The 27173-nt window shown below is 35.0% G+C and overlaps 1 protein-coding gene across 2 annotated transcripts in view; it reads left to right on the top strand.

The window, feature by feature from the left end:
• NBEAL1 (neurobeachin like 1) overlaps positions 1 to 27173 on the top strand; it is a 172453-nt gene that overhangs the window by 141032 nt on the left and 4248 nt on the right. For both annotated transcript variants that reach the window (XM_024738332.1, XM_024738333.1), the window contains 12 exons: positions 2651 to 2760; positions 5970 to 6087; positions 7148 to 7245; positions 9889 to 10005; positions 12457 to 12546; positions 14394 to 14503; positions 14944 to 15116; positions 16416 to 16510; positions 20268 to 20384; positions 20746 to 20907; positions 21898 to 22046; positions 23789 to 23924. In XM_024738332.1, the coding sequence (XP_024594100.1) occupies positions 2651 to 2760; positions 5970 to 6087; positions 7148 to 7245; positions 9889 to 10005; positions 12457 to 12546; positions 14394 to 14503; positions 14944 to 15116; positions 16416 to 16510; positions 20268 to 20384; positions 20746 to 20907; positions 21898 to 22046; positions 23789 to 23924 (1475 nt within the window). The remainder of the gene's footprint in view (positions 1 to 2650; positions 2761 to 5969; positions 6088 to 7147; positions 7246 to 9888; positions 10006 to 12456; positions 12547 to 14393; positions 14504 to 14943; positions 15117 to 16415; positions 16511 to 20267; positions 20385 to 20745; positions 20908 to 21897; positions 22047 to 23788; positions 23925 to 27173) is intronic.

Consider the following 27173-nt stretch of genomic DNA (forward strand, 5'->3'; position numbering starts at 1 on the left):
CCTGATCTTAGTGGGAATGGTTTCAGTTTTTCACCATTGAGGACGATGTTGGCTGTGGGTTTGTCATATATGGCCTTTATTATGTTGAGGGAAGTTCCCACTGTGCCTGCTTTCTGCAGGGTTTTTATCATAAATGCGTGTGGAATTTTGTCGAAAGCTTTCTCTGCACCTATTGAGATGATCATATGATTTTTCTCCTTCAGTTTGTTAATATGGTATATCACATTGATTGATTTGCGTATATTGAAGAATCCTTGCATTCCTGGAATAAACGCCACTTGATCATGGTTTATGATCCTTTTAATGTGCTGTTGAAATCTATTTGCTAGTATTTTGATGTCCATTTTATTGGCATAGAGTTGCTTGTAGTAATCTCTCATGATCCTTTGTATTTCTGCAATGTCAGTTGTTACTTCTCCTTTTTCATTTCTAATTGTATTGATATGAGTCTTCTCCCTTTTTTTCTTGATGAGTCTGGCTAATGGTTTATCAATTTTGTTTATTTTCTCAAAGAACCAGCTTTTAGTTTTATTGATCTTTGCTATCGTTTCCTTCATTTCTTTTTCATTTATTTCTGATCTGATCTTTATGATTTGTTTCCTTCTGCTGACTTTGGGGTTTTTTTGTTCTTCTTTCTCTGATTGCTTTAGGTGCAAGGTTAGGTTGTTTATTTGAGATGTTTCCTGTTTCTTAAGGTAGGCTTGTATAGCTATAAACTTCCCTCTTAGAACTGCTTTTGCTGCATCCCATAGGTTTTGGGTCGTCATGTCTCCGTTGTCTTTTGTTTCTAGGTATTTTTTGATTTCCTCTTTGATTTCTTCAGTGATCATTTCGTTATTAAGTAGTGTATTGTTTAGCCTCCATGTGTTTGTATATTTTACAGATCTTTTCCTGTAATTGATATCTAGTCTCTTAGCGTTGTGGTCAGAAAAGATACTTGATCTCATTTCAGTTTTCTTAAATTTACCAAGGCTATATTTGTGACCCAAGATATGTGTCCTTTCTTTTTTTTTTTTCTTTGCAGTATGCGGGCCTTTCACTGTTGTGGCCTCTGCCGTTGCGGAGCGCAGGCTCTGGACGCGCAAGCTCAGCAGCCTTGACTCACGAGCCCAGCTGCTCTGCAGCATATGGGATCACCCCAACCTGGGCACGAACCCGTGTCTCCTGCATCAGCAGGCGGACTCTCAACCACTGCGCCACCAGGGAAGCCCTGTCCTTTCTTAAATTTGAGAAACCCTTTCTCATAATCTTCCTTCACTGTCCAGAGCTGGGTCATATACCAACCCCTATGCCAGTCACCTACAAGAAGCATGAAATATAAGACAGGATGGACACTTGAATTAAAGCAAGGTTCTTCTACCAGATAAGGAGGAATGGCTATCAGGTGGCCAACAATATCTGCTATACAATAGTTCGGTTAAGGCCACACACCCTGTGCATCCTATCATTCTGTGACACTTGAACCTGTCTTCAGCTTTAAGGACACACTGATATTTTTAGGCAGCATCTTTAATGAAGGTCTTTTGTGTTAACACTTTTCACTTTCCGCACTGTATGAATAAGAAAATCTCATCTTTGGGACAATTTTGTCAAAAGTACTGTGTTCTAACTAGAATGAGCAAATCTTTATTATGTCAGTATCTACTTAAAATAGTGGTATAGGGCTTCCCTGGTGGCGCAGTGGTTGAGAGCCCGCCTGCCAATGCAGGGAACGTGGGTTCGTGCCCTGGTCCGGGAAGATCCCACATGCCACGGAGTGGCTGGGCCCGTGAGCCATGGCCGCTGAGCCTGCGCGTCCGGCGCCTGTGCTCCACAACGGCCGAGGCCGCAACAGTGAGAGGCCCATGTACTGAAAAAGAAAAAAAAAAAAAAAAAAAAAAAAATAGTGGTATATAAATATATTGTTTTTCCATAACACAAACAAGTCATTTTAAGTTGTAAGTTACACCAAGAAGCTCTAAGGAGCTCTATTTTGTAAATTAACCATTAGAAGGACTATGTTAATTATTTTTAATGTAAGAAGAATGCATACTGTTGCATTTTTGTTCAGGTTAAGGGTTTTGGTCATAACTATAATTTCCTCCACTTTTTTCAGCAAAAAATAAACGATTATCTGATTTATCTTCTAATAACTAATTTTAAACTATCTTATTTTCATTTACCTTTTTAATCAACTGATAAAATGCATTCCAATAAATAAGAATTATTTTTACCTGTTCAATAAGTTTATATCAAGAAGGGCACTTGATGGAGGGGAGGGATAGATTGGGAGTTTGCATTTGACATGTACACAGGGCTATATTTAAAATACATAGCCAACAAGGACCTGCTGTATATATAGCACAGGGAACTCTGCTCAATACTCTAATAACCTTAATGGGAAAAGAATTTGAAAAAGAATAGATACATGTATATGTATGGCTGAGTTGCTTTGCTGTGCATGTGAAGCTAACAGGGCATTGTTGATCAACTATATTCCAATATAAAATAAAAATTTTAAAAAAAGGGAAAGGAACTTGATTCGCACCTTTTACTCTTAATAAAAGAAGAAGAGCATTCAGTTTTGCTAAGTAATGTACCCTTTTATTTGTTTTACTTGATTTATTTAAATCTAAAATGATTTGATACGTTTATCTTTTACATGTCTTAGAATTTAACTTGGGTCGTCTGCAAGTTTCCAGAGAACTAGTAAATGATGTCATTCTCCCCAAGTGGGCTAAGTCAGCTGAAGATTTCATCTATAAACATAGGAAAGCTCTGGTAAGATTTTTGTGTTTAGTTATTAGACAATCAATAAGATAAAGATCTATGTGTTTTCCAGAGGATGATGAAATAAAGTATATCTATTATTTTCCTGGATTAATTTGTAATCTATTATATGTGCTGTTTTAGAAAGTATAATATAGTAATTTATTTTGAGGTTATGGATCTTCTGATATAGTGAGACTATGCAGTCCCATGGATGTATGCAAAAAAATTTTTTTTCACTTCTATGAGATACCTACCTATTGTATGTGAACCTATTTTGGTCATAGTTTGATTTTCACAGTTCCCACATTTGTTTCAAATCTAACAAGAATAAGTATATATTTTTTTCCTCTGAAGGATTCCAGTAAGTTTTTAATAAGACAGCTAAGTAAATCCTAAATGCCACTTAAAAATTTTACTAGTTTTTTAGCTAAATTTCCATTTTGGAATTGAAGGACTAGTGAGAGTTTAATGTTGCTATTGTGTTATTATCTTGCAGATAATGCTTTTTTCCCCCACAAGAGCCCACTTAGCTTTCTATCTAAACTGAAATGTTACAGATTCTGAAACTAAATAGGCCAGTACTTGGAAACATTCCTTGTCATTAGTACATAGTTAGTCAAGTTTACAAAATTCAGGATTACATTTTAACATTTGTAAGCAATAACCCCATGCATGAATAAGGAATTGGGAAAAAATAAAACAACTCTGAAAAATAATCTGTTATTTTTTAACTAGGCAGGAACTTCTCAGATGCTTCCTTCTGTGTTATCTATGACAGTAAGTAGGGGTCCAGGATTTTAGGAAGACATACTCCTCATTAATAAGAGGTTAGAAGTTTGTGTTTCAGTTACGTATTGCCGTGTAACAAACTATCCCAAAACTTAGTGGCTTAAAACTATAGCCATTTTATTATTTCTCACGCTTATGTGAGTTGACTTGCCTCAACTGGGCAGTTCTTCTGATCTTGCTTAAGGTTCTCATCCCCTTGCAGTCATATGGCAGCTAAGGTTGGAGTCCTCTGGAGGCTGCCTTGAGACACTGGGATGCTGACTTTTCTCCCTCTCCCTGTAGTCTCAGGATATCTCCTCTTCATGTGGTCTCTCTAACTGATTAGCCAGACTTCTTACCTGGCAGCTCAAGGCCCCCCAGGAATGCAAAAGTGGAAGCTTCTAGGCTTTCTTGAGGCCTAAGGCTGTGAACTGTCACAGTATCACTTCTGCCTTCTTGTCATGGTTAAATAGTAACAGGATGAGTGCAGATTCCAGAGGAAAGAAAGTAAACTCCATCTCTTAATGGTTGGAGTGAGAAAGAATTTGCAGCTATCTTTAATCCACCATTCACAGGCTGCCCTCTGGCCACAAAGTATTTACATTCCTTCTACATGCAAAATGTACATACTTCCTCTCAAGACCTTCCCACGGTCTCAGCTCATTAAGGCAGGGTTCTGCAGACTTTTTCCGTAAAGGACCAGCTAGTAAATATTTTCATTGGCTGTAAAGTTAGTCTGTGTTGAAATTCTGCCATTGTAGTGCAAAAGAAAATGGGGGTATGGCTGTGTTCTGCTAATCTACAAATCTGGCTGCTAGTAAGGTTTGGCCCACAAACAGTAGTTTGCTGATCCTTGCATAAAGGCATGAGGCCTGAAGTCCAGAATCTTACTAGTCATCTAAATCAAATCCATGTGTGGATGAAACTACTCCAGTGTCTCCTCTTGTATCTGAAGACTGAAGTAAGGAGACAAGTTATCTGCCCCCCATGTAACAGTGGTGTAACAAGGACAGGAAAACTATAATAGACACTAACATTCAAAAGGAAGCGAGAAAACAGAGGCACCTAGCCTCTTGTTTATATTCCAGCAGGGACATGTTCTCAGTTACTTTACTAGGGCCCAGTGCTATTCCCTGATATTGGTTCTCCATGGATCTTTTTGTTCTACCCTTAGGCTCTTGGCTTTTCACTCTGAGCCATTCTTTATCATAAAAACTAAAACAAAAATACATTGTTTGCAAGAGTATCTTTGCAAGCCTCTTTCCTAACCATGATAAGCTGGAAGCCAAAGTCTCTTTTATTTTTTGAACAGTTTTTAACTTTTTCAGCTTGAATTAATGCAGTTTCTTTTAAAATGTTATGGGTTTCTTATGCATCAACTCTGTTGGGCAAAAACCATTCCACATTACTTTACGAGATAGTTCATTAACTCCTTTGGGCTGAGTGGAAGGCTACAATGGGAAAATGTTCTTAAGGTTAAGATGCTCTATTGTCTAGTTAGGTGGGTCTGTGACACACAACCTAAAATCTTTGAGATCTCAGCAGATTGTTTTTTAGCCACACTCCTGATCTAAACTTTTGCCCAAGGCCATATTTTACTGGAAACATTCTGATTTAAGCATTAACTTAGACCATTTCTCACTTTGAGAGTCTTTGCTTTCTAGTGATCCTGGAAATGAGAAATAATTTTTGTGCCCAGCAAGACCCAGCTCCTTTATATACTTTTAAAATTATGCTTAAAACCCAAACAGTTCATTTTTAAAACTCATCCTTGCTCCTCCCACACATAATCACAGGCAGCTAAAAGAAGCCAATTAGCATTTAAAAACATTCTGCCTGGAAATCTCTGTCCCCAGATCCAAGAGTTCATTAGGTACCCTTTCTATCTTTCATGTAACGAAAACATGAGTTCCCTTTTCTCCTGTCTCCAATAACAATTTTCTTAGGGTCTTTCAACTCCTCACTAACAGGCTCCTGGTTCTTTAAGCTTCTGCCTGCCACCAAGTTCACCTCTTAGTTGGCGGTGTGGGGGTGTGTGGAGGGAGTGATTTTTCAGCTATCTTCAGTCCACCCCAGTGCGGTTTCCTTGTTTCCTTGAATTGAATTTCTGGACTATTTCAGTGGAATTTTCACAACAAAGATGTATTCCACAGCTATCATTAATTTTTTATTTGTTCTTATTTGGACTATAAGGATATTTGTTATTTTCTTCACCCATTAGTTAGGAGATGTATATGTAGTAAATATTAATAAATATGTCTACATTTTACTAGATAGAATATAGTCAAATTGGATCAATGTTTAACATGATTTTGAGATAATTTTATTTACAGTGATAAGATTTGTGTGTGGAAATGCTTAAAATGCTCTTATTTTTTTAAAGGACCTATCATTACGTTGTAGTTGGAAGGTATCTCTATATTAATTGCTAAATTTGTTTTTTTTTCTAGGAGTCTGAATATGTTTCTGCTCATCTTCATGAATGGATAGATCTGATTTTTGGCTATAAACAGAGGGGGCCAGCTGCAGTGGAGGCACTCAATGTTTTCTATTACTGTAGTTATGAAGGTATAAGCCTATACTTTTTCTCTTTTGTTAATAAAAAATATTATTTAATATGTGTTTATACATGGTATTTTTGGCATAACTATTTAACACAAGAAAGACTACATTTAAAAATAATTTTAGTTATCTTTTCTATTTGAAAGGCTGCTGCTTTTTAAAAAAATAGTAGTTAAAATGTCAATTATTGATGGCATAAAAGATTTTGATCTCTGGCCATATGTATCCTATTCAGTTGGGTCTGAGTATTCTGTATTAAATTGTTAGCAGACATTAAATAAGAGTTTTTAAAATTAAAATAACAAATTCTTCCAATGATAAGAAGATGACAGTATTCTAATGTTTAGCTCTGGATCAAGAACATTTTCTGAAGGCATTGAAAGGCTTAAGAAGGAGTTCTTTCCTAATCCTTCCATAGAGCTAATAGTTCTAAAGATTATAAATAGTGTGAAGTTTTATGAATTTGAGCAGAACCCACATGACTTTTGGTAAATAGACAAGCATGTTTTTACCTTGCTGTATTCATTTGATAACAGTTTTGTAGGAAGGTAGTATAGCATGGTGGTTAGGAGCATAGTCTTTGAAATCAGACTTTACCTAGTTTGGTCAATTACTAGCTATGTAACAATAGGGATTAAGTATGGCTGGTATAATCAGTTAGCCAGAATATCACCTTGCCCAACTTTTGTTAGATAAACTAATTTATAGCAGTAATTTTGTGTGGTTATTACACTTGTTTCAGCTTAACTATCGTGAAGAAAGCAATCAGGTGTACTATGAGTATAGTGTGCATTTTTATAAGAGAAACTTTTATAGACTACCAGTTAACTTTTGTTTAAAATATTTTAGTTCTAAACAGTGGGTGGAATTTATTTTTGTACATATTTAATATCTGAAGCTTTACTGATTTTTTAAAAGTTATCTCTTTACAGTAGTTTTATAAATTGATGAATGGAATAATATTTTGTTGAAAATATACTAATCAGTCTCTGATATGTTAAACAGTTGTGTGGCTTGCTGATTTGTTTTCGCTCTATAGTGAATTGACTACTTCTCTTGGTTTTAGGAGCTGTGGATCTGGATGCCTTAACAGATGAGAAGGAAAGAAAAGCCTTAGAAGGGATGATTAACAGTTTTGGGCAAACACCTTGTCAACTGTTAAAGGTAAAGCATAAAAGTTATTGATTACCAAAGTCCAGAATTTAATTTCTAAGGAATAGTACTACCAGTAATTTTCAAGGTTTTTAATGATTTAAAACCTAATTTCAGAATTATCTAGAATTTGGAAAAAATTATACTGTCACTTTAAAAATAAATAGATTTAAATGATTGTTCCTATTTTTTTAAATTAATATATTAATTTATTTATTTTTGGCTGTGTTGGGTCTTCCATTTCTGTGCGAGGGCTTTCTCTAGTTGCGGCAAGCGAGGGCCACTCTTCATCGCGGTGCGCGGGCCTTTCACTGTTGTGGCCTCTTGTTGCGGGGCACAGGCTCCAGACATGCAGGCTCAGTAGTTGTTGCTCACGGGCCTAGTTGCTCCGCAGCATGTGGGATCTTCCCAGACCAGGGCTTGAACCCGTGTCCCCTGCATTGACAGATTCTCAACCACTGCGCCACCAGGGAAGCCCATGATTGTTCCTATTTTGAATGTCAAAATATTGCAGTCAAAATCCACATATTCAGTCAATTCGTCTTAAGTCACAAAGGATTTATATTTACTCAGAAAGCCAATCACATTTATTTTGTTGTTTCTGGGAAAGGAAAAGGTGAGGTTGAAGGCCCCTGTCAGGTGAGCCTTCCTCCCTCCTTTATTAAATGGAGAAGTAGCTCTAACTGAGTACCAGTTAGGTTATACCATTAAAGCTGTTCTAATACTGGGACTCATTGCATGTATAAGACTTTTAGTAGCTGACATCTGCCCCCAAAGTGTTCTTATCATCCAGAGCCCAAACCCAGTCCTAAAAATCAAATTGCAGAATATATAAAATCGAAGTATAGATATTACTGTATTTCTTTTCCCATCCTAGTATCTGAAGTTAAATTATTGTCTTCCTGATTGCATACAGCTTTGGATTCATAGAAGTTAATCCAATATTAGCTTGCAAAGACGTCTTGATCTTTGTTAGTATATGAATTTGGAAATAAGGAATACATAATAATATACCATTTATTAAGTTGATACTTTCCTATGCAAGCACTGTGCTAAGTGATATACCTAACTTCACAGTAAATATTCAATTATCCTTACTTTTTACATGATGAAGCCATATTTCATAGAAATTAATACCTAGCCTACAACACCTGAGAAAAGTCAAATACTTTTTTCCAACTTTATACAACTAGAATGTGACTGGGACAGAATTTGGATGCATGATCATCTAACTCCAAATCCTTTCTTCCATGCCATGTTTCCTCTGAATTAATAGCTGTAAGCCCCCTTGTTGAACTTGTAGATCATTTTTCCATTCTTATGGGCTGTTATTTATATCCAAATTATGACACTTCCACCTTAGTTAGTTGTATATTTATTCATTTGCCTCACTATATTATAATATGTTAAAGGCGGCAACTTTTTAAAAATCATTTTTGTATCTTTCTTGCATATAGTTTGTGGGCAGTAAGTATTTGTTGAACTGAAATCTCCACAGCTATAGCAGCAACAGTATATCTAAACTCTGGCTTATAGATGAACTTCTGTTAATTCAGTTATCAGACCAAGATTTATAATTGTTACTATTCCTTAGCAACAGTTTGAATCCTCCAACATTGATTTTTGCAGAATACTCATATTTGAAATCAGTCTTTATTCCTTACCTGCTGATAGTCAGAAGGCAAAAGTAACAGAATAAAACACAACACTTCATTGGACTTTGAAATAGAGTCTATAATATTTTTGCAGCAGCTTTACTTTTTTTTTTTTTTTTACAAGGGCAGTGCTAATTAGTTTTTAAGATAAAAAAATGACATAAAAATCAGCTTTTGATTTCAAATAAAGTGAATAATACTCACATGGATAATTCAGAGATAAATATTGAATTAGAGCTGTCAAATCTGTTTCCCATAATCTAATATTTTGCAATGGAGATAGAATCCTCTTTAGCTAGATTTCTATTCTGCATTTTAACTGTGGCATTGGAATATTAATTTGACTTGTAATTTTCTTCTCATTTAAAAAGGTGATAATATCTTTTGTTTCTGACATTAAAGGTAAGGAATAATAATAACTTATTTGAAAAGCAATGCAGTAATATCTATAATTTGATTCTGAGAATATTGACATTCAAATCTTATTTCAGGAATTAAAGATTCACCCATATTATAAAATTTGACTTTTGAATAATGTATTTAATTTTACCAAACATACACATAAGCATGTACCATATTTATGATACTTTTCTATGTGTTGAAAATCCAAAAATGAATATGACTTATTTTCTGACTTTAAGGTACCTATTGTCTAGTTGGGAAAGACCATAACCAACTATATGTAATACAACATAGAAAGAAATAAGTACTAAATAAAATACTAAATAATGTAGTGTGCTGAGAAAAATAATAGAATAGTTAATTCTGCCTTAGAGATTGAAGGGAGAGATCAGTATGAAAAACTTTAAAGTAGACGTAGGGTTTCTCTAGGAATGAAGAGGGCCCGAACTCTGCCAAGGAAATTGAGCAAAAGCCAGGAGTTGTCAATAGTGCATGGTATGTAATCCATCATAGCTAGAGTCTGGTATATATGAAGGAATATAGTGAGAGATGTTTTAATGTAATTATGGAATTATTTTTTTCTTAATTTTTTTTGAAGGAACCACACCCTTCTAGATTATCAGCAGAGGAAGCAGTGCAGAAGCAAACCAAAACAGACACTTCAACCTTTAACTTATTTCAATACCTCCCTGAACTCAAGTCATTTTTTATAGAGGTAATATCCAACTTGATAATATCAAAGGATTTTCTCTGTGATTTCTGTACACTTCATTGTTCCTTTTGTTCTTTAATGGAGAGGGTGGATTTTAATACTTAATCCAAAATGGTAAATAATACTTCAGTAATATGTTCTTAGATTTTTTAAAACAACCTTGTTGAAAGCTTTTGTTTGCTGCTGTAATGTTTGTTTTGGCTTTCTTTCTTCCAACCTCACGTTCTCCCGAAGGAAACATAAAGAGGAAGAATAGTTTGACTTAAATTGCTTTTTGTGTCAGTTGAGATGATATATAGAGGAAGTCTAAAATAACTTTTAATTACAGTGTCTACTCACATATAAAATATGGCCCATGAGTCAGATTGTTAATTGATGATGTCAGAAGGAATAGTCAAGTGGAGCAAGATAGATAGTTAATGCTCTTCTTGAAAGAGTACCTTCAAATTCACATGTTTAAATATACATATTGAATTACAGTTGATTCTTGAACAACACAGGTTTGAACAGTGTGGGTCCACTTATACATGGATTTTTTTTCAATAGTAAATACTACAGTACTACATAATCTGGGATTGGTTGAATTTTGGGTGCAGAACTGCAGATAAGGAAGAAGCGCAGATACAGAGGGCTGACTATAAATTATATAATAATGCATGGAGGGTTGGTGTCCCAAACCCCTGAGTTGTTCAAGGGTCAGCTGTTCTTTGAATAGTTCAGAATGTGAATATGAAATGCATTAATACCTATAAATTTGGTTAGGACAGATAATATTAACTCTTTTGGAAGAATACAAAATGATAAAAAGTTACTAAGAATAGATTGGAGATGTGCATAGAACAAGGAATAACTCTCATGCCATACAGCAAACGGTGGTAAATGTTTTCTTAAAGGGCCAGATCGTAAATATTTTGGACTTTGTACCTACATATCATTTGAAGGTGCTTAATTCTTCCAGTAATGAAATGTGACAACATGATTTTGTCTCCCAAGGAAGCTCATTAGAGACTCAGCTCTGCCTAGCACATTCCAAAATTCTAGACTCCCAAAAGAAAAGCCTGTATTCAGACGATTGTTTGCACAAATAGTCTAGGCATAGTGAGCCACGTGTATTATTGAAGACAAGTTTTATATCAGTGTAAGGATGTCTTTGCCTGCCAAGTTCCCTGATGCCAGGCAATGGCCAACCTTGCAAGCAGCCTTTCTAAGGTGAGCAGTCTCAGTCCTGCTATGTTAACTTTTGGCTACACCTAGGGCAACCCACAAAACCCTATTTGACCCCTAAAATGATGGACATGTAATAAGATATTATGTAATGCTGATAAAAGTATTTTCATCATATCTAATCATTTGTGGCATTGTTTTTTATAGTACAATACATTCTGAGTTCTGTCTGCAGATACAATGGCATTTGCCCCTCTCTGCACCCACCCCAAGTCACAGGGTAGCTTTCCTCAGGGCCAGTGTCTGGAGCAGGATTAAGAACACAATAGATATCCTTGGGTACCAATAATGGTTAATCCCTTTTCATCATCATACAAGAAGGTGTTTCCCACTCATTCATATGAAAAGAGAAGGCCTCTTTTAGTTCTCTTCCTAGGTATTAAAATGGTGAAGAAAATTGACGTAGCAGTGAAAGCAAAGGGCTTATTAAATGGATTTCTTCAGATACCATTTCCATTTATGCTGTTTCAATGTCAATTGTCTTCTCTTGATTAATTCACAGTATGAAGAGGAAAGATATGCATTAACTTCATATGGTTATACATCATTATTTAGTTCATATAAGGCTCTTAGAAAAGCACCTGGCACATCGTATGTACCCACTAATGTTAGGTTATAATTTATCTAATAAATGTTAGGTGTAATTTATAAACTCTTGTCACATCAGAAAACTTATTTCAAATCGTTTTTCTCTTTCACACTGTAATAAGATAATGGTGGATGTTTTCTGAGGACTGTCTTTATTTTCTGGTCCTTTGTTGTAGCTTTCAGGAAGGGCCTCAGGTAATGGAATAGATCTATTTTTTGAAAGTTAAACCCAAAAGGAAAATTCCATAAAATATAACTAGTTTTCCCATTTCACTTATTTGAGAAATGTTTTCTTATATGGTCTGTATTTTCTACTTTATATTCATGTCAGTACAGCATGGGAAAAGGAAAGGTTTTAAATCACTGGCTGTTTTAAATGGTTGACACTCCTTGAAATCTACATCCTTGTTTAACAGCAGCATAGTGGAATACAAGAGGTGATGGGTTTCAGAACTTTCAAGTCTGCCATTCAAACATGGTATATAATTCCTTTCCTATACTTAAAATTAAGTGATGATATGTTTTGATAGAGTACAAGGCTATATCTCAGGGTTTATCTTTAAAGAAATAGAAGTTTTCAATAATTTTTACCTAATAAAGATAGTAGAACCAGCCACTAAACCTCTGTCCTTTATTTTATAGGGAATTAGTGATGGTATTCCACTAATAAAGGCCATTGTCCCCAAAAATCAGTCTCGTTCTTTTATTTCACAAGGCAGTCCTGAGTTACTGGTAAGTTGATTTATACCTTTTCACACTGCCATGTTTATATCCATTACAACTTATGAAAAAATTGAGAAAATAAAAAAATTTTTTAAGTCTTTTTTAAAAGCATAGGTAAGGGAATTCCCTGGATGTCCAGTGGTTAGGGCTCCACACTTCCACTGCAGGGGGCCTGAGTTCGATCCCTGGTAGCCTGGTGGGGGAACGAAGATCCCACATGCTGCACAGCACGGCCAAAAAAAAGAGAAAATTTTAAAATTGAATTAATTTGACCAAGTATAAAAATGTATCTTTTAGGGGCTTCCCTGGTGGCCCTGGTCCGGGAGGATCCCACATGCCGTGGAGCGGCTGGACCCGTGGGCCATGGCTGCTGAGCCTGCATGTCCCGAGCCTGTGCTCCGCAACGGGAGAGGCCGCAACAGTTAGAGGCCCGCGTACCTCCCCCCCACCAAAAAAAAAAGTATCTCTTATTTACAGAGCTTTTAAGTAGTTCTGTAATCCTTTTTTTTAAAAATAAATTTATTTATTTATGGCTGCATTGGGTCTTGATTGCTGTGCGCGGGCTCTCTCTAGTTGCAGTGAGCGGGGGCTACTCTTTGTTGTGGTGCGCAGGCTTCTCACTGCGGTGGCTTCTCTTGTTGTGGAGCACAGGCTCTAGGTGTGCAGGCTTCAGTAGTTGTGGTACGTGGGCTCAGGAGTTGTGACGCACGAGCTTAGTTGCTCCGTGGCACGTGGGATCTTCCTGGACCAGGGCTCGAACCCGTGTCCCCTTCATTGGCAGGCGGATTCTTAACCATTGCACCACCAGGGAAGTCCTAGTTCTGTAATTCTAAAATTTATTTGGAATAATAAATATGTGAAAATACCAGGAAATTTTGTACGAGAAAATTGTGATGTAACTTCTTACTAGATGTTAAAATTTATTATAAGCAGTGAGAATAATGAAAATGAGATATAATACAGAATTGATAAAGGTCCATCCACATGCAGGACATATTAGTGAGTACTTAAATTTTGTCATTTAATCCACTTAACAATCCTGTGAGATAGGCATAATTATTATTTCCCTTCCTCAGATGAGGAATTAAAACTCAGAAGTAACTTGCTCAAAGTCACAGAGCTAGCAAGCAAGGGACCCTGGCAAATGGACCAAACCTAGGTCTGTCTTATTCTAATTCTGTCACTTAGAAATGATAAAAATTGAGCATAGCACAGTGAAAAGTAGAAATTCCAGAGTTAAACCTACTTTTCTAATTATCCATATTGTGTGTTTGCTTAGAAAAAACATCTAGAAAGATATACAAAAATAATAAGTACTTTTGAGTGGCAGAATTGTGATTTTTCAATTTTAATACCTGTATATTTTTAAGTTATCTGAATTTTTTTTTTTTGGTAATCTGTTACTTTTGTCAAGGGAGAATAAAACTTTCCATTTTTAAATGCAAATATTCACTGTTACTGTCCCTAATAAAGGGAGACCTTCTTAATAATTCTTCATAAGATCTACTTATGATTTATGTTCTAAATGATAGGTGTCTTATTTTTATGGTAAGACTTGATCCTTAATTTCTTCTGACTGCCAACTAATAGATGCTAGTAAACTTTGAGAAATTTTGAGGAAAATAATCTTATACTAAAGAAAGATACATTGGGACAGCTTTTCTTGCAGTAGGATAACAATGAGCTTTAACCATTTGAATTATTTTAAGACTTTCTTAATGAGTCTCATGTTTTAAGTACACAATCCCACACTATTCCCTAAGTGACAAATGCTAACATCATGTGAGCATTTGGTTATTCTATGTCATTTTCTTTAATTTTCATTTAATGTTTGTCTTCATGTGTTTCTTTTCCAGATAACAGTAAGCATGAATTACGTTATTGGAACCCATGGATGGCTGCCTTATGACAAAAACATTTCTAATTACTTTACATTCATCAGGGATCAAACTGTGACAAATCCAAAGTAAGTAAGTGAACATTTAAAGCAAAACAGGTACAGCTAGTACCTTATTGCCAGGAAAAGCAAATAGATTAAACTTTCCAACTTCCAGCTTTCCTGATCCTGGCATACCCTTATCTTGTCTACTTTGAGGCTGTTTACAGAATTGACAGTCTTACTAAATTGGCTTTGAAAGTCAAGATTTAAATCTTTTCCACACCTTCACCAATCTCAACTTCTTTATACTTAACCCTTGAGACTATTTTGTTACATGTATTTTTGTTTAATGAATAATATAAGATTAATGTAGTTTATGAATGTATTTATCACTTATCAATAGACATTTCAAAATGAACAGTTGAACAGACTTATTTTTTATTTCTTTTTGGAGAGATTAAAAAAATAGTTCATATCAGTCTAAGTGATCTTTTAAAGAAGAGTCTAATATTTAATTGTGTTTACAGAACTCAGCGTAGTATGAATGGACCCTTTGCTCCAGGGCTGGAGATCACTTCTAAGCTATTTATAGTATCACATGATGCAAAGTTGCTTTTTAGTGCTGGACACTGGGATAATAGCATTCAAGTGATGTCACTTACAAAAGGCAAAATTGTTTCACACAATATCAGACATATGGGTAAGCATTAACTTTTTTTTCCCTGTAAAAAATTTTTTCTGTTTTTTTCCTAACCATAATAGTAATACATACTCCTTATAAAAAGCATAAATTTTACCTTTGAAGCTAAGTGAACTTTTTAATAGAGTTGTGTTATGAATATTATATTCTTTCTTTAAGAGTGTCTAATGTATTTTGGTTATACTAAGCACTATATAAATTAAATACAGCTTCATAGTATCTGAAAGATGCTAGGCTAAGTCTGAAAAAATTGGTTGCTAGAATTAGAATTTTATGAAAAAATGGTAAAAAAAAATCTGTCATAGTTGAATAAGAAATCAACTGTCCTATTCTTTAGTAGTAAAGCATGAGAGAGGTAAAGTTGTTGAATATAGTTTAACCAGATGCTTCCTTTTTTTTTTTTAACCTTTATCTATCTATCTATCTATCTACTTATTTATTTTGGGCTGGGTTGGGTCTTAGTTGCAGCACATGGGATCTTTTGTTGCAGCACGCGGGCTCTTCATTGTGGCGCTCAGGCTTCTCTGTAGTTGTGGCGCGCGGGCTCCAGAGTGTGTGGGCTCTCTAGTTGCTGCACATGGGCTTAGTTGCCCCGCGGCATGTGGTATCCTAGTTCCCCGACCAGGGATCGAACCCAGGTCCCCAACATTGAAAGGCGGATTCTTAACCACTGGACCACCAGGGAAGTCCCTAACCTGGTGTTCTTAGTGTCTCAGTCTTTTCAATGTAAGAATAAAACATTGAGTAGATTTTTTCCTAATAAACCCATTAGGGAAGGGGAATGGAGTCTGTTACTAATTCTGCGCCAGTGACTCCCAAGGTGTCACTTAGCTCAGGTTTTTACAGTTTAGGAAAAATGTATTTTATATTGTGAATTTACAGTGTAATATGTACTATTTTGGCTACGGACACATATTCTATAGGATTGCAGTTCCAGGGGGAATAGAAGGTGAATGGGGATAAAGAGAGTAAGGGAGCAGAGAAGCATATCAAAATTAAGTGGGGATCCATTTAAAAGCTACCTAATCTCCTGCCAAGATTTTTGACAGGCATTCCCTTGCCTCATGTCTACTCTTCACCGTCAAAGAAGGGTGGCCTCAAAGAAAGCTCTCCTACATGATTTTAGTGCTCTCCTTTTTTATGTCAGCCTTTCCCAGTGCTTTTCCAATGCCATTCCTACATTTCTCCCTGCTAGAACAACTAATTTAGTAATAGTTTAACATGACCTAAAATTGCCCTTATGATTCTGTTCTAGCCAAACTATGCCATTTCATTTTTTTACATTCCTTTTTCTTACAGATATTGTGACTTGTTTGGCTACAGATTACTGTGGAATACATTTGATTTCTGGTTCCAGAGATACTACATGTATGGTATGGCAGATAACCCAACAGGTAGTCACTCATTTAAATACTCTTGGTTTGGATCAGAGATTCACCCTGGGAATACTATTGAGATGTTCTAATAGAATACTGAATTTTTCTCTTACATTGAATGATTATTTGAGCTCCTTTGCCTCCTTTTACCCCTCATTCTGTTCTGTCTTAATCACCACTTTTTTCCCTAGGTTTATTGTTTGATTCATGACCTTATCTCATATTACCTTCCAAAGATAGCTCCTTATTAACTTCTTCTAGGAAAACAATTATTTTTCTTGTCTTTGTTAACATGATAATATTCCTATTTTCCTTTCAGGTGGAACTACTAGAAATTATAGATTTAGAATTTTCATCAACCTTATTATGTACTCTCATAATGTTGGTGCAAGGAAGTGTCTTTTTTCTTTATGGCTTCTGGATTTTCTACCTTGCTTAGAAAAGTAAACAGGCATTTTCTCACTCCAAGTTTATAAAAATATCATCTAAAATAGTTCTTGTAACACTTTTCTTGTTTTATTTTTTAAAATTTCAATCTTTAATCCATTTCTATATTTTGTAATACAGAATATTTAATATTAGATATATAATTATGTAGAAAGTCATTTATGCTAGCATAAACAATTACCTACTAAATTGGATCTTTTTCTGTATTCCCCATTCTTTTACATTTATCTATTTCTGTGTCAACACCAAAATGTTTTTACTTTAATAGTTTAATATTTGGTAAGGCAAATCCCCTCTCACTGTGTTTCCTTTATTAACCACAGCTGTTCTTATATGAATATTTATTCTTCTGTATGAACTTTAAAAATACTTTAACTATATCCTCCTCAGAAAACTTCATTTTAGTCTTAATGAAATCATATTTATTTGGTATGGATTGACATGTTTATAGTTATTCCTATCCAAAAATAGGAAATGTCTTTCCATATTTGTTTCAGGTCTTTTTGCAATGTCCTTTGATTTTTTTTTTTTTTTTTTCGGTACACGGTCCTCTCACTATTGTGGCCTCTCCCGTTGCGGAGCACAGGCTCCAGATGCACAGGCTCAGCGGCCATAACTCATGGGCCCAGCTACTCCGTGGCATGTGGGATCTTCCCGGACCGGGGCATGAACCCGTGTCCCCTGCATTGGCAGGCGGACTCTCAACCACTGCGCCACCAGGGAAGCCCTGATAATATTTTTTAATAATTTTTTTCCATTTAGATCCTGTACTTTGTTATATTTACTTTTAATTATCCTATTTTTATGACTGTTTCAGTGGGATTTTTAAATCATTTTTATTTGTAACTATTGCTAGTAAAAAAAAAGCTATAAATTTCTATACAGTTATCTTTAATTAGTTTACCAAATCCTCTTATCTAGCTCTCATAATTATTAGTATTTCTTGGATTTTCTGAAAACAAGGTAGATATACATTAATGTGATCTGAAAAAATAGTGCTTTTCTTTATCTTTTTCAATATACTAATTATTTCATTTTCTTACCCTCATACATTATTAGCAAATATAGTCCTCTCACTATTGTGGCCTCTCCCGTTGCGGAGCACAGGCTCCAGATGCACAGGCTCAGCGGCCATAACTCATGGGCCCAGCTACTCCGTGGCATGTGGGATCTTCCCGGACCGGGGCATGAACCCGTGTCCCCTGCATTGGCAGGCGGACTCTCAACCACTGCGCCACCAGGGAAGCCCTGATAATATTTTTTAATAATTTTTTTCCATTTAGATCCTGTACTTTGTTATATTTACTTTTAATTATCCTATTTTTATGACTGTTTCAGTGGGATTTTTAAATCATTTTTATTTGTAACTATTGCTAGTAAAAAAAAAGCTATAAATTTCTATACAGTTATCTTTAATTAGTTTACCAAATCCTCTTATCTAGCTCTCATAATTATTAGTATTTCTTGGATTTTCTGAAAACAAGGTAGATATACATTAATGTGATCTGAAAAAATAGTGCTTTTCTTTATCTTTTTCAATATACTAATTATTTCATTTTCTTACCCTCATACATTATTAGCAAATATAATAAAGCAAGAAAATTATAGTGTCTTATGTCTGATTTTGATGAAATTACCTTCATTATTGTGCCATTTAGTATACTGTTTGCTGTTAGGTTTCACTAGGTTTTTAAATTTTTATTTTATTTCAGTAGTTATCTTCCTTCCTTTTTTTTTTTTTTTGGTAGGCTTTTAGTTTTAATAAAATTTCAATTTACAGAAAAGATACAAAGGTAGCACATTTTTGCCATTTGTCTTAGCATTCTCTCCCAATCTTTTTCTCAGTATCTTTTTTTTCTGAATATTTTAAAAGTTGGAAACTCTATGTTCCTTTACCCCTAAACACTTCAGTGTTTCTTCTAAGAACAAAGACATTCTTATACATAGCCACAGTGCAGTTATCAAAACTGAAATACTTAACATTTATACAATACCATTATCTAATCCACAGTCCAGGTTCTAATTTTGTCAGTAGTCCTAATAATGTTCTTTACAGCTATTTTCCCAGTTTCTCTTCCTTTTTTAATTTATAGTTTTACTTTTTCTTAATGTAATGTATTATGTTGAGAAGTGTCCTAGGTTTGAACCATCCTTGAATTTCTATAATAAACCCATATAATTCATGAGATATATTTTACTGCAGGATTTTATTTGCTAGTACTTTAGTTATTTCTTTACTTATAAGTGAAATAAATCTGTTTTTATTTTGTCTTTGCATGTTTAGTATTAAGATATGCAACCTTTATAAAATGAATTTGAGAAGAGTCCATCTTCCTCTGTAACTTGAATTGATTAAATAATATAGGAATTACTTAATATTTAAAAATTAGATAGAGTGGACTAAGCACTCAGATGGATACTCTTAGAGGAAGACAAATGTGACCCAAGTAATAGAGTGTCAGGCAGAATTCATTTACATTGTATAATGCTCGTAGAAGGTCTGGGCATTTATCTATGATAATCATAAACCAGATACCATGGAAACTACTCAAACATTCTATCATTATATATCATAGAAAGTACTGTATCAAACAAAGCACACTAAAAACAGATGAAGGAAACAAGTGCAGAGAGATTCCCTGCAATAAATTGTGCTATTAGAAGAATATAATAAGAATATCATTCAATAAAATAGGACCTCAAAGATGAAATTATAAACTAGCATAATAAGATGAAAAGGGAGATTGCAGAAGAATCAAGCTGAGACTAAAACCAATACTGTTACAATTATAAATAAACCCAATGCAGAAGCATCAAGGAACAAATTTGATGTGACTGAAAATCAAATTATTAGCATGGAAGAAAGATTTAAAGTAAAGTGAATAGAAATGAAAAAACAAAAGGATTAAAGCAATTAGAAAAAGAATGATAGCTGTAGAAATCAAAGACAAGTCAGCATAAAGATAATTGATGTCCTTGAAATAATGACTCCAATAAATGAAAAAGAGAAAGTATTCAGAGATGTAATAGAAGAAGTTTCTTCCAAGTAAAGGAAGAATAATTCTGTAGATGAAAAGGGCAAATAATATACCTGTTAAAACTAATCCAAATCAATCAACTTTAAAATTCTTCAGATTAAGTTTTTGAGCTTGAAAAGATTGAGAATAATTTGAGAAACCCAAGAATGAATACTTGTATGAGTAGACTTAGTGGTAAGAACTAGTTGCAATATCAGTTTGTGATTATAGATGGTTTAAATACAGTATAAACCTTTTTAAAGAAAATAGTGTACAAGAGAATTACCTTTGCTTTTCTGTTTTTATATTAGGGAGGTGTTCCTGTGGGCCTAGCATCTAAACCGTTTCAGATTCTGTACGGACACACTGATGAGGTATTGAGTGTTGGCATCAGCACTGAGCTAGACATGGCAGTGTCAGGATCAAGGGTAAGATTTCACCTTTAAAAATACTGATTTCTTTATACAAATTCAGAGGCAATATTTATATTTAATTTTTTTTCTAGAAAAATTGGTAAAAGCATAGAAATTTTATACTGTGTTTGCCTTGAACTTTGCAAAAGTAGAAAAATACAGAAAAAAAGAGACTAGATTCTGTTTGGGGATTTTACTGGTCCTAGTAGTTAAGACTTGAAATTTCAAGATTGGAATTTTTCCTAAGGTACATGTGTCCTTGGTAGAATAATCATTTTCTTAGTTCTTTTACCATATTTCTTTCTCTTGCTCAGTTTCTTTTCTTCTTTTTTGTTCTTCTTTTCTTTTCTCATTTTCTAATATTTTCTGTGTGTAGGATGGCACTGTGATTATACATACCATTCAGAAAGGTCAGTATATGCGGACTTTACGACCACCTTGTGAGAGTTCTCTGCTCTTGACCATTCCCAGTTTGGCTATATCTTGGGAAGGACATATTGTCATCTACTCCAGCATTGAAGAAAGTACCACCCTCAAGGTATACAACAGTTTTATGCAGTAGGGCTAGACTATCTGTAAGCCTGTCTTCTCCTTCCCACATTGTGTACATATGAGGAGGCATTCTGAAGAAGGAAAGAACACCATATTTTGAAAAGGATGTTTTCCTTTCATCATTCAATTTGTTCATTCCCTATCACAATATTAGCCTCATGTTTGATTTTGTTTTAGGGCTTTCTATAGCCCTATATGACTTCAAAAATAATTTCTGATTATGTGGGACTTCATAAGCTTAGGTGGAAATTACAACTGAATTAAATTCTTTTTGCACAAGACAGGGTATAAATAAACTGTGAATTTTCTATGTTTATTTCCTTTTGGTGATAAAGCTTTTTAAAAAATTAAGAGAACTTTTTTTTTTGTTTTTAATTTTATTTATTTATTTATTTATGGCTGTGTTGGGTCTTTGTTTCTGTGCGAGGGCTTTCTTTAGTTGTGGCAAGCGGGGGCCACTCTTCATCGCGGTGCACAGGCCTCTCACTATCGCGGCCTCTTGTTGCGGAGCATAGGCTCCAGACGCGCAGGCTCAGTAATTGTGGCTCACAGGCCCAGTTGCTCTGCGGCATGTGGGATCTTCCCAGACCAGGGCTCGAACCCGTGTCCCCTGCATTGGCAGGCAGACTCTCAACCACTGTGCCACCAGGAAAGTCCAGAGAACTTTTTTAGTTTTGTTTTAAGAATGTGGGTTTTAAAAAAAAAAAAAAAAAAAAAAAAGAATGTGGGTTTTGTTGGATGAGAGTTTTAATTCTTTTGGAGGGGTGAGATTTTTAATTCTATTAAAGAAGAGGAGTACTTGTTTAATATTTATTTACTTAGCAATCTGATTGAAATCACTTTAACAATATTTCTACCTACTTTCTCTTTAAGTATAACCATTTGTTTATTCCAAAGTTTTAAACCCAGTCATCATTCTGTGATAGTCATAGTTTTAATTTGAGATCATTAAATTTTCTTCAACTAATCTTTGCAGGATAAGAATGCATTGCATTTGTTTTCTGTAAATGGCAAGTATCTACGGTCTCAAGTCCTGAAGGAACAAGTATCAGATATATGTGTAATTGGAGAGCACATTGTCACAGGCAGCTTACAAGGATTCCTGTCCATAAGAGATCTCCACAGGTAAATAATAAGAATTATTAAAGTATCACTTTGGAAAAGATGGTAGTATTTTCAGCCCAGAGAGAGTAAAATCTGTAATCTAAGATTTCTAATCTTTTTTTTTTTTTTTTTGATGTTGGGGGTAGGAGTTTATTAATTTATTTTTGCTGTGTTGGGTCTTCATTTCTGTGCGAGAGCTTTCTCTAGTTGTGGCAAACAGAGGCCACTCTTGATCGCGGTGCACAGGCCTCTCACTATCGCGGCCTCTCCTGTTGCAGAGCACAGGCTCCAGACACGCAGGCTCAGTAGTTGTGGCTCACAGGCCTAGTTGCTCTGCGGCATGTGAGATCTTCCCAGACCAGGGCTCGAACCCGTGTCCCCTGCATTAGCATGCAGATTCTCAACCACTGCGCCACCAGGGAAGCCCAGATTTCTAATCTTTTTGTTCATCATTTATTATGAAGATGTCTTTTTGGCAACTATGAAAAAAATTGGGGAAGATGAAGTATTTCTGGGTTGGTAATGAAATATAGATGTACATTTTAAAAATGCAGAAAATTTTATGTTGTGTACATTTTACCACAATTAAAACAACATTTTTAAGTAGCCAGAAAAATTTTTTTTCATAGTGCCAAGCCTGGATTATGGATTTGGAAATTTGTACAATTATAGTTTGAATTTTTAGAAACTAAAGTTAGGTTTAAAAAAATTTTTTAATTGTGCTAAAATAAAGTATTTTTAAGGCTAGCACATCTGTTCTTGATTTTGTATGTCTGTGTTTAAAATCGGTGAGGAGTCTTTTGTTATTTCACCCAGTGAAGGAAAAGATGTTTGAAAAATGGATATGTGGATATGTTTTTAAGTTTGGTATTCTTCATGTTTACCAACTTATATACACAAAGCACTGTTATTCCCTGCATGCCCAAATACATTTTTTTCTTTTCTTCTCATTTAAAAAACTTACTGTGACATATTTATACTCCTCAAAGTATCTTGGCCCCTCCCAAAGCCCTTTTTTTCTGAATCATTTCCTGATCCAGAGTGTTCTCTTATTACATTCATATCAGAATCACTTCGGTACCAACATTGCTTCCCTGTTTTTGTATTTTCCTTCTCATTTTTGTCATTCTTTCTCATGTGGTAGAGCATTGAGTCCACATTTCAGTAACGTCTTTCCAATATTTTGTATTACAACCCTAATCTTAGGGTATTGTTAGGAGAATCCCAAGTTAGAAAAAAATTAATGGAATCTTCTGGCAGGTTAGTCTAGACCATAGTATGTATATCCTAAGGTTCTTCATTCTCTAATCATAAAAGCTGTGAGCATTTTTCATAATGGGGTGTTATATTTTATACCATATTATATTTTAAAATATTTTATATTGTATATTACATCTTTTAAGACAAAGCAAATATACCAATTTTATTTACCTTATCCCCCACCAACACACACTTTTTGAGCTTTTGTCCTTTTTATCCAACTTTTGCTCATTAATCAACAAGGTGAAAATCGTTTCGTGAGCACATATATGGTTAGAAGGCAAACAGATGTTGGAAATAGAAAAAAAAAATCTGTTAAGTATTTTAAGTAATGCTATAAATGTGGGCCTTTGTGTCACTCAGGTTTTCTGAACCTAAGTTCCCACATCTGTAAAATTAGAATGCAGAATTAGATGATCATTAAGTTATCTTTCAGGTATAAAATTCTGTGAATCCATTGTATATCCATGTAATTATGTGTGTGTTTTTTATTTCTCTTCTAGTTTGAATCTCAGCATCAACCCATTAGCCATGCGATCGCCTATCCACTGTGTTTATGTAACCAAAGAATATAGCCATATTCTTGTAGGATTAGAAGATGGCAAACTGATTGTCGTGGGTGTTGGCAAGCCAGCTGAGGTAAAACCTAGCGTCAAGAATTTAGTTTCCCGTACTGTTGGGGTTTCCTTTGGTTCTTTATTCCAGCTGAATCAGAAGTCTCCATTATGGGTAAACAAATTGAAAAACAAATTTGATTTTTCAAACTACAGTAAATGAAAGGGGATAAAACTAGTATTTCAAGAGTGATGTTTATATTATGATATTATTGAAATCACACATTTAACAGTTTATAACTCTATATGAAGAAGAAAGTTCTTTTATTCTGTTTTTCCAAATCTAGATTTTAGACCACATACTTGAATTTTTAATACATAAAAGCATTTGTAAAAAATGAAATATAGACTCAAACAACAAAACTACTTACCTTATTATTATTATTTTGTTAATTTGCCCATGCTGCGCAGCTTGCGGGATCTTAGTTCCCTGACCAGGGATCAAACCCGGGCCCAGGCAGTGAAAGCACTGAGTCCTAACCATTGGACTGCCAGGGAATTCCCCAAACTATATACTTAACTTTAATTTCAACAAATATTCAGCATGATTGTATGTCAGTTGTACTTTTGTAAAAGCATCATATTTTTTTAACTTAGAACTACAAATATCCCCATATAAATGTGCTAATTCTCAATGAATTTCCTGTAGTTCCTATAAATTTATTTGCCAGTGGTTTATTAATTACTGAATATTCAGATATAAATGTAACACTGTTCCTATGAAAACTTAGTGGCTATACTCCAAGTAATCTAGTGATTCTTCTAGAAAATTTATTTTGTTACACAAACTCATATTTAAGCATTATAGATTTTTATTGGTATCATTGGTCTTTTCTGAGAAATCTAAAATGACCTCTGTATAGGTTATTTCAAGAGAAGACATTACTGAATAACATACTGTCAGTAGTTATAATAAATCTATTACAGATCATAGGAACCTTTTTTTAAATAAATATTTTAAGATTTTGTTAGTCCTTATACTCTTTTTCAGGATATTATTTTAACAAGAGAGGTCTTATTAAATTAAAGTGATTGGGACTTCCCTGGTGGTCCAGTGGTTAAGACTTCACCTTCCAGTGTAGGGGTGTGGGTTCGATCCCTGGTCTGGCAACTAAGATCCCATGTGCCTCCTGGCCAAAAAACAAAACATAAAACAGAAGCAGTATTGTGACAAATTCAATAAAGACTTTAAAAAATGGTCCACATCAAAAAATCTTAAAAAGGGCTCCCCTGGTGGCGCAATGGTTGAGAGTCTGCCTGCCGATGCAGGGGACATGGGTTCATGCCCCGGTCCGGGAAGATCCCACATGCTGCGGAGCAGCGAGGCCCATGAGCCTTGGCCGCTGAGCCTGCGCGTCCGGAGCCTGTGCTCCCCAACGGGAGAGGCCACAACAGTGAGATGCCCGCGTACCGCAAAAAAAAAAAAAAATCTTAAAAAAAATAAAGTGATTGCAACAACATTTAGTTTCAGGTGTAATGATTCCCCAAATAATGTCAGCAAGTCTGTATCTCGATATTTCACTTACATTTAAAACATTTTAAGCGTTTTTACATTCAGTAGTAGAGTTTCTTGATTAATATATTTCCCAAGTAAAGATTTCCCTTCTGTCCTCTGCTGTGATGATTACTTGAGAACTCTGCTTAGACATTACTCTTTGAGTATGTTTCACTTTCTATGGTTTACTCAAGTGCCTTTAAATTTGCCTGCCCTCCAACTTAGGTAATTTGTTAAGTTTACAATTTTACTGAATTAAAAAAAAATGAAATGACGTTATGTGCACACATTTAAAAAAAATTGATTGGAAAAAAATACCTAAGTAACTTCATTTCATAGGCCTAAATCAGTGTTTTGTAATATTTACCAAATAAGTTTTTGGTCCTCATTGAAAGATTTATGTATAGTCTACAACACATGGAATTTGAATTTTGTATAGATTTTGAATAAAAGTATTTTTTATCGATTTTATATCTTTGTAAAATACATTTTCCATCAGCTGAATTATGGACCTACTTTAGTAATAAATAATCTAATTTAGTACTCAGAATTTTGCATATTTATTAAATACAACTTTATGTGAACGTGTAGAAGTTAAATAGATCAATAGTTATGAAAAGAGTTCTATTTCAACATCTATTTTTATCTAAAATATCAAAATCTTGATTAATGTATATTTTTAAATCATGTATCAGTTTTTTTTTGTTTTTGGGTTTTTTTTTGCGGTACGCGGGCCTCTCACTGTTGTGGCCTCTCCCGTTGCAGAGCACAGGCTCCAGATGCGCAGGCTCAGCGGCCAAGGCTCACAGGCCTAGCAGCTCCGCGGCATGTGGGATCTTCCCGAACCAGGACACGAACCCGTGTCCCCTGCATCAGCAGGCGGACTCTCAACCACTGCGCCACCAGGGAAGCCCCATGTATCAGTTTTACATATTATACTGTCAGTATAAAATCCATATTTATAAATTAGATGTTAAAGTGGAACTAGATTAATGGAAATAACGGTTTTGGAAATACATCTGGAAATGAAAATGCAAAGCAAACATGCCAAAGTGTCTTTGCCTGCGGCTTATCTTTTATCGCTCCAATAAGTGGACCCTAGAAAAGTACCATTAAAAAAGGGAAGCAGATGAAGCACCATTAAAAACTAGATTGCTGGGGCTTCCCTGTTGGCGCGGTGGTTGAGAGTCCGCCTGCCAATGCAGGGGACACGGGTTCGTGCCCCGGTCCGGGAAGATCCCACCTGCCTCGGAGCGGCTGGGCCCATGAGCCATGGCCGCTGAGCCTGCGCGTCCGGAACCTGTGCTCCGCAACGGGAGAGGTCACAGCAGTGAGAGGCCCGTGTACCGCAAAAAAAAAAAAAAAAAAAGTAGATTGCTCTTGGGAAGTAATTCCAACGAATCGTATGCTTAGATTGAGAAATGTTTCCCATGTGGAGTTTTGTTGCCCTATGTAGAAGTATAAGCACTTTTAGAGGGGCATTAACCCACTGATTCAATTAATTTTGATTAATAATTGTTATATGCTGAGAAGTGTGCTAGGTGATAAAACATTTAATGGTGGAAAAATATGATTCTAACCTTCAAAGAGCTTATGCTATTCTTATTTTCTAAATTACTTATCATGCTATTGTTAAAGATTTTTTTACATTCTTAGATCAAACTATTTAAAATTTACTTCCTTTTCATCAAAATGTTATTTTACTTTCTTCTTATCATTGTGATTGTCATTAATAGTACTGCAAATATAAGAGGAGAAAGTTCCCCACAACTATGTGTC

The sequence above is a fragment of the Neophocaena asiaeorientalis genome, unplaced genomic scaffold (genome assembly GCF_003031525.2).
Source record: "Neophocaena asiaeorientalis asiaeorientalis breed wild unplaced genomic scaffold, Neophocaena_asiaeorientalis_V1.1 scaffold258, whole genome shotgun sequence".
Lineage (NCBI taxonomy): Eukaryota > Metazoa > Chordata > Mammalia > Artiodactyla > Phocoenidae > Neophocaena > Neophocaena asiaeorientalis.